Consider the following 9,074-nt stretch of genomic DNA (forward strand, 5'->3'; position numbering starts at 1 on the left):
TCTCGTCAGACCTGTAGATTTGCTACATGGAAAGATCTGTCTCTGTGTCTGTTCAACCGTGTCTGCTATTATGTTGCTTGGTTACGTTAGGCTCTTTAGCCAGATTTTAACTATCACAACAATAGTCTTTAGATGCCATGTGACGGCCTCGTACTTTGACCCAGTGTTGTTGTATTTTCTGGTCCTTTGTTATTAAAGAGAGTATTCAATTTTACTGTAATAGAATTCCGCATAAGCCGGTGCTAGGGAGCGTGACCCCAACCGGTATGTGCAGGCATTTTACTCTCGATTGCAGCCCAGGGGTTTAGTGGGTGTGGGAAATTTGGCCGGTATATGTTGCTGCTACCTGAAAAGTAGACAGAAAAAAAATGAAACAATACTGTTATATCAGTTATAAAACATCATAGAAAGGCGGATTATAACAAAGGTTTTGACACAAAAATGAACTCTAAACACTGATAATAAGCGACCAGTTCTAACACTAATTGTGACACTTGCTATGAAATATGCAAATATTTATAATATTTTTTCTAAAACGTGTAGTGTTGACATAACACGTGTGAAATATGTGATCTGTATAAAGTAATTACAGCTTTATATTCATGTGTTCACAATATTTTTGTATTTATATCTAATATAAACTGCGACTGGTTAACAGAAATAATTATTTTCATTTATTTATTTGTCTTAAGGGTGTAATTCGGTATTATCACATTTCAATTCTGAAATTCTATTTTCCGATATATTCTCCCTAAGGTATATTTTGATAAATTTTCCTTATAATGAATACAATGCAGATCGCCTGATGTCGAAAAACCTTGAATGTGCAGAACACTTTAGTCATGTGAATTATTATACTGCACTGAAAAACACTGTCTGAATATGTTTTGTGTTTTATTTTCAGTTTGTACTAGATATAAGAAAAAAGAAATTTAAAAGAGTTGGTTTCGAGTTACTGTCTTTATATAAAGTAGCGGCCATTGATCAGAGAGTGTTGGCGTGCGATTGCCGTTTCTGGGGGTCTAATGAAATTACCTTAATTACTTTAAAGACTAAAACTAACGTGTATAGTCATTTTAATGTTAGAACTTAAGTAAAATAAGCATACAACTGTTCTTTTTACGTCCAGTTCGAATGGGACTGGTTATTCTAATTTCATTTGGAATTAAAGACCGGTTCAAATTCAATGAAGAGCAGATTGTTTTCTGTTATGCTACCATTTTGTTTTCAGTCTTACATATATTTTCAGTCTGAAATAGTAATTCGTCATTTGTTTTATTTACGGAAATAGAATGTTGAAGTAACATTCCTCTGTTCATAGTACATCTTTACACCATGTAACAAATTTACCCCTTATTATATAAGGAACGTATATCTGTATTTCAAATTATTTTATCATGTTAGAATTTCATGAACCTTTTCTATACACAATGTAAAATTTTCACAAAAAAAAAACAAACGAGGTCTAGCATGTAAGTCTACGAGGCTGCGATAAGCTTGATAAAATATATCCCGATAAATGTTCCAGAAAATTATTTCAAATTATCCGTGCAGTGTACTTTGCTCCAAATTGAGGCAAATTGCGGCTCTATTGGATTAATTGGGGTCTAATTGGAACCAGGGGTTTTAGTAGGTATCTGTTTAAAAAGGCGGTATGGTTGAGGAAAATAAAATTGTCGGAAAGTTTCACTTTCTGTGTGAAGACTGGGGAAAAAATGTGTTTAAAGTATATAATAGACATTAGTGCGTCTGCATACATAACTTTTAACTTCATCGAGCGTTCAAATTTCTCAGGCAAATGTTAAACGGTCCAAGGTGCGGTAGAACGGTAATTCAGGCTTCGAGAGTGGTTGAGAAAAGCCACTTGCTCAAATAAATGTAAATATTTTCAAACAAGAGATGTTTTTGTGCCATGATTTTCAAATAAATAAAATAGAAGCTGTTCTTGTATAAAAATAATAATCGTGGTAAAATGCCGCAAGTATTGGGCAGAGTATAAACTATGTAATTATTGAGAAAAAAAACATTGTAAAAATCGTAAATTACAAATTAATGTTTCCATGATGACACAGAACGGAACCGGGGAAAGAAGAAAGAGGAATATTTATTTAAATAATAGGCGAGCTGAGCCGACCAATTTCTACGTTAAATCATGCATAGCGACAGAAAAATAATTTATCGCATTCTGACAGTGAAGATAATTTTCTCCGGCATGTGTTGTAAAAAATAAGACATTACTTTAACAACTCTTTGCAGAAAGAGAGAGTTTTACTGCACTGTAACAATGCCGAGCTGTAACTTATTCTTCAACTGTAAAGTCATATAATGGTAACACTGCGGTTTGCTTCAATTTGAAACACATTTCATGCTATTTTGCCTGGAATGAAAAAAATCTCTAAAATTATGCTTACCTACTCAGTTTATTTACATCGCTTGAAATATGTTGATTCTCTCATTTAAAATGATACCATTGCAAAAACGTTTTAATTATTAATGTATAATTAAAATGATACTATAGCGCTTAGATAAACGCTGACCTATATGATAAAATATTTGCATAATAACAGATCCTATTTTATTCTCTTTCCAGTTTATACATTGTTCTCCGGCGCTATTTTAAACACACGCATTATTTAAGATATTTAAGTGTTTTCTAACAATTACGTGCTGCATTCGAGTCTAAAGTAGCGACAACCAGGCTCCCTCTAACCACTTAATGTTCGTGAACTCCAAATATTGTCATCATTTTACATAAGTGGTAAACTAGAAAAAATGTCATAATATAATAATGAAATTTAATAAGCCTATAGTGTAAGTGGGCTAGAACAGTCAACAATCTTTTTGAGGCTTCCGTTTTTACATCAAATACTTCTGTTTGGACAACAATGTCTTTGATTTAGATAAAGTGTATTGAGGTTTGAAAGAATCCATAATTGAAACTGTCAGCATTAATTTCGTATGATCAAGGCCAAAGAAATTCTTTATTATTCGATGTTTAAACCAATATAAAAACATATTTGTTGCCTTTAATTGCGGATGAGGTTTATATTATCAGTATTATAATTATTAATTTTATTATTATTATTATTATTATCACAAAATATCAAAATATCTATAATTATAAGAATATTAACAGTTACTTTTTTATATATCATTTGTACGCAAGGCATCAACAATAATCATTGGAAGTCAAATTATGAAAAGAGGTTATTATAATATGACTGAAGTAATTTATGAATCTGTATGTAATTTTATCAGTCAAATTATCAAAATATTAAAAGGAAAATGTGCACTATAAACTTACTGTGTGTGGCCCCATAGCCTGCCATGGCACGGGCTGAGTGCTGTGAATAGTAGTTAGCTGCACGATTCATGTGTGATCCATTGCCATCAAAGCCATGTTGCAAGGAGAACATTTCACTAATGTCTTCAGATGGAAAGCCAACTGGAGGCTCATACCCGTTTGCCATTCTGTTTGCTTCTGGTCGCAACCAAGCCGCGTGCTGTTGTTCTGCAGTTGCTATATCCATAGCTTTTGCTTTCAAACACGAATCTCAATAATTTTCCTTGAGATATATATCAGTATAAAGTTTAAATATTGATCAGTATATATGCGATCATTGAAAACAAGGTCGTCTCAAAATCAAGATAGGAAAAAACAAAACACCATAAGTTTGCACAACTAATAATTGCGACTTTCATATAAATCCATATATTTCTGTCTGTTTTCTCTGTCTGTTAATCCAAGATGTACTGCTATAAATCTGAAAAAAGAGAAATGAAAAATTGATTAGAGATAAGATTTTGCCTAAGATTCTAAATGTGTAAACTTTGAAGAAATATTAAAGTATCCCAAAGTAACGAGAAAAAAAAAAACAACACGAAAATGATCTTTTATAAAATCAAAATCTAATTATTAATACATTTTTACAACTACACAACGAGTATAAAATCTGATGTTAGATTACATGCGATATGTATCAGATCTTTTTCAAAAATCGGCACGGTTAAATTTTATCAGCACTGTCGCTCGCTCGTTGATTAAACGGTGAAGATAAAATTGTCCTGAGCGGAACCTGACTTACGCCGTGGCTTATCAACTCCTTGCTATCACCATTTCTTGAGTCACGTGATACGTAGATATAGAGGTACTGCGATGATTTTCACTGGATAATCAGATATCAAGGCATCCCATCAAAAATGAAACATTTCACAGCGCACAGATCTTAGAATGTTCACGTCTAGATGTATAACTATAAACTGTCCTTGATTTTACAACTTGTGTAACTTAGAAATCCAAATCGTCAAATTAGTTTCAAATCTTCAAATTTACAAAAGAGCTTATTCAAGTGCAAGAGATATTGTATTTATGATGCTACACACAAATGTATATTTGTTTCATTCGCGTATTTGTAAACGAGAATACCGTGGCGCCAGTTACAGAGCAAAATGACGCGACATGAAAATTATGGACCAATCAAAGAATGAAAAGCTTTTGTTGATTTTGACATTAGCAGAGATAACGATCATTCCCGCCCCTCATCGAAACATTATCGCCACGAATATCCAGCCAAAACGCCACTCAAACAGAAAATTTTAAAGAAAATATCGTATCTCGGCGATCTTACTGTTTCGCCATTGATCGCCATGATAAAATACAACGCACCTGATTGGACGGGAGGCGTGACCAATATTCCTCCGCTGTTGATTGTTTGCGGAAGGGTACATTTACCGCAGTCACTCATTTGAAAATCGGGAGACGACTTTACATTTCTTTTCTATACTATATTTGTAAATGAAATGCTATTGGAAATGAAAGATCGACTTTTATGTCATTCAACTATTGTTAACAAAATTACGAAGGTTGTTGTTACAGAGAAATTGACTGCGATTTACAAATAGTCAAAGGGTTTCCCGTCCCGCTCGACAATAGATGCACAATAGGTGCTCGTCTTAGTTGGCCATCTCCTGTAGAATTATTGCGAAAAGATTAGGGCGATATTAAGGAGGATAAGAGCTAATCATTTCAATCATTACGCGGAGGTGAAATACTATTTTATACGATTTTCATTCTAAAGTCGCTACGACACACGCTCAATATTTTTGTAGAGCCACTTCAGCGAACCGCTGATAGTCAATCTAAATTTTTAGATTTTATCATATTCTATATTTTAATATAAAATGCAGCTAGAAAGCACACGTGTTAATTCCACAGATAAGGAAAGATTACACGATTAGATCTACAATATATTTTATAGGGAAACTAAAATCAACTACTTACATCTACAAGTGTAAAGATAATATCGAAATAAATTTTCTTTGAATTTCGTTGAGGAATTAATATTTAAGATAAGAAACTACATTAAACTAACTTTGGAAAGTTGTTTATATTAATTGAATTAGCCCAAAAAATAAGTTTAAGTATAGGGGATACGCCATAATGGCTGAAAGCTAAATTCAATTTATATAGTAAATTTGAATCTGATATGCATTAAGATAATAAGAATAGAAATAAAATAAAATAAACAGAAGAACTAAGGCTCATTACCGCTGTAAAAAAATTGCATTCTGATGATTTTATACAGTCTTGTTATATACAGAGGTATTCCTGTAAGAAAACTTATTTTTCATCATTTTGTTTCAAATAATTACTGTTTTTAAATTCATAATGCTGGCTACCGTTTCACCTAAAACAGATTGGTTTTTTAGTCTGAAGCGCCATTTTGAATGAAAACTACATGTTTTGCATTAGGGACCTAGGCAGGCTTGAATAGTACCAGGATATATTTTCATCGTTGATAAATCAGATATAGATCAAAGTGTATTTGTCAGAGAGGGATTTTTTTCATCCCTACAAAACGAGTTTTTGATAAGGCCGTTCAAAAGGCGAGTTAGTTTAATCCCACTTAACCTATTGGTGCCACGGAGCGATAATTGGCAACACCTTATTTTTCTCATGAAGTCACAATATAGGTCATAAATCATTCATTTTTCATAATACTTTCTTGTTAAAGATGCTAGGGTATAGTAATAACTCTAATAATTACTTTATGGGAAAGTTCAACCGTGTGGCGTTTTAATGGCGGTCTAAAGAGAGGACCAAGTAACTTTGCTCGCGATGTGGGAAAATATTTAACTTATTCTGTATTATTCCAGTACTAGACTAAAGCTTCTCTTGCGAAACTACGCTATGGGGCCTATCATAGAATATTTGTATGAATTATAGCTTGTTATTAAAGCATTGATGACATATTTGCTAAATAGCAGACACTCGTTAAATTTATGCGGTGCTTTCGACATGTTCCTAGTTAAGAAAAGGCGGGAAAATTTCAAGATTCGCACAGGAAAAAGTACGAAACACTCTAAACTGTACAACATATCTGAATAATTCGGATTTGTCGAAAATGGTATTTCACAAATATCAAACAGAAGATATGAAATTTCATTTGATCATTCGCCAGGCAATGACTTATTTGTTTTTGTTTTCTTTATCACTTGTATATAAAGTTGTCTTAGTTTAAATTTCATGAAACGTTATGTCTACGCATATTAGTGATAAACCCGGATCTAAATGCCCCAAGCCTCCGTGCGTATCAGTAAGTAATCTAACGTGAAGCGGACGTGGGTAAAAAACATATAAAAACACTAACAAAAATAAATTGGAAATAAATGTAGAAAAATAAAAGAAAAAAAAAACCACTGAACATTCCATAAGAAATATAGAAACGCTTAATTGAAAAGCAAAAACGTATTAATAAAACTTTAATAATCAAAGTAAAAAGATTTTTTTTCATTTTTTTTTTTTTTTTTGACAATTTATTTTGATAGAAAATGAAATTATGCAGTTTGGGTGGTATGTCCTTGAATAAGACGTTTATTTTTCTAGTTTGTACGTCATGCGTACAATTTAATATGGCGGTGTAAACCATTATCACGTTAAGACCGTTCACCAGTAGCGAGCCACAGGCACCCCTATCGCTTTCTCCTTAGTTTATCTGCCAATATTTCACAATTTTCACTCCTTTTTTAACTACATATTGTCAGACCTCTGTAGGAACCTCAATATAGATCTACCTTCAGATTCACACTTAAGTTGTTTCTATGTCGTGTGCCATCAAAATAATATCAAAGATTACATGAAGCCCTCTCAGATGACTGTAAAGATGTGGAGGGTATATCACTTTTGAATATATCTGATTTTAACAAATCTGATGAAATGTTAATGATACCTCTTTATATAATGTTTCATAAAAAGTCGCGATAAAGTCTACATACACTGTTATTATCACAACACCTAGTATAAAATTGAATGGCTCAGGTCCATAAAACATGTGATTGTCTGCGATTGCACAGACTGGGTCATAATTATTCATTTCTTCCTACTGGAGGGGCATAAAAAAACAAAACAAAACAAACAAAAAAAAAAACTACCAAAAAAAATAACAAAAACAACACCAACAAAAATAACTCTTCTGGCAATGATTACCGTGATCGTTGGAAGAAAGCAATTTCTTATACATTTTTTGTATTTTCATTACCTTTTGTGTGTGGGCGAGGGGGTGGTGGGGGGTGGAGGGGATAGAGGTCGGGGCAATAAAAAAATCTCTACTGGCAATGATTACCGTGTCTTTGGAAGAAAGCAAATTTTTATACTTACATTTTTGTATTTTCATTACCTTTTGTGTGTCTGTTTGAGGGGGTGCGGGGAGGGGAGGTGGATAGAGGTCGGGTCGGGGCAATAAATTTTTATTTGAAACCTGGAAGTTGGAATATGATCGATTCATATACTAACGATTTAAAAGGCCGACAATTGTTATTTGGCTTCGGAATTACACAGAATAAGTTACACTTTTATTAAATCTTTAAATTGTTTATACAAAAGCATTCTACTTTAAAGCCCGCAAGCTTCATATTCCAGCATCTAACATTTTGACAAAATATAATAAATAAAACTAATAAAATAAAAAGTTTATTTGATACAGCCAGCAACAAGAAGTAATGTTGTTGTTTTCTTTTTGTTGGCAAGTCAAATATGTGCTTCTATAAAATCTCAAAGATCTAACATATTTTTCTTCTCATTTTCTTTAAATACGTTTTTTCTCTCCAAACATCATAGCCACACAGGGTATTTTTTAACTCTAATGATAAAAGCATGAGCTTCCTTTCCTATTCATTCTGTTGTGATTATATTGACATACTTTCTGCTGTATTTTATAGTCAATTTGAAATTCCTTTGCTCGGATGACTTCCAGAGTTGCAGCGGGACTATCTCCGTGGATTTCCGCAAACTGCTGAGCTATAATTTACAGCAGGCTCGGACTAATTGTTATTTACTTAGATAAGGAATAATCTTGATCAGATCGAAGAAAATCATCTACCATAAAGATGGCTGTACGTTTTTGTATAGAAACCATACATATATTGAAAATATTATAATCATGTATATTTCAATGATAAAATCAGATCGCGGACTTTTTATTATTATCAGTAAACATTAGGTTTATCAGTAAGATTTAAACAAGGATCTTTTTAAAAGGTTAAGACTAAACAATTGTGACGCAAGTCCATATAAGTGTAGCTGTGTTCATGTCTTAGTACTTGTACTATTAATTAATGATAAAAATAAGGGGAGACATTCTAGCCCGATTGCCTGTGTGAATACTGGAAAAACGTCCCTGGGGAATAAGAATGGCGTACCATCAGCGCATCACACTCTGCTGTATGACCCAGAAAAATGTCAGTGTTGGTAAGTCGTCGAGATCTAAAAGATTACATTTATCCATTTTAAAGACCTAATATATGACTCCGTTGACAATTTATTCCGTTTTTTTTTTTGCGTGCATCAAAAATAAGAGAAATATCAAGTCATAAGATCGTCAAAGGAACCGCGGATAGTTTTGATCGATCTAGCTGTGTTAATGCCCAGATAAGGGCACCCATTTTATGAATATTCATGAGCTAGACGAGAGATAAGAACCGTCGTAAAAGCTTTTATTTTTCAGTACAAGGAGCTTTTCGCCGAAATCAATAATGTTTAGATGGACCTGTCACATTTAAACAAAACTGATACACTA

General features: G+C 33.0%; 1 protein-coding gene across 1 annotated transcript; it reads right to left on the reverse strand.

Moving 5' to 3' along the window:
* Positions 1-242: 242 nt before the first annotated feature.
* On the reverse strand, positions 243-4,421 carry LOC123528788 (uncharacterized). The gene is made up of 3 exons (XM_053520735.1): positions 3,969-4,421; positions 3,305-3,764; positions 243-346 (listed from the first exon to the last, which is right to left on the reverse strand). Exons 2-3 carry the CDS (start codon positions 3,528-3,530, stop codon positions 243-245), a joined length of 330 nt encoding a protein of 109 aa, XP_053376710.1. The 5' UTR covers positions 3,531-3,764; positions 3,969-4,421.
* Positions 4,422-9,074: the final 4,653 nt, after the last annotated feature.

This window comes from Mercenaria mercenaria, chromosome 13 (assembly GCF_021730395.1).
Source record: "Mercenaria mercenaria strain notata chromosome 13, MADL_Memer_1, whole genome shotgun sequence".
NCBI lineage: Eukaryota > Metazoa > Mollusca > Bivalvia > Venerida > Veneridae > Mercenaria > Mercenaria mercenaria.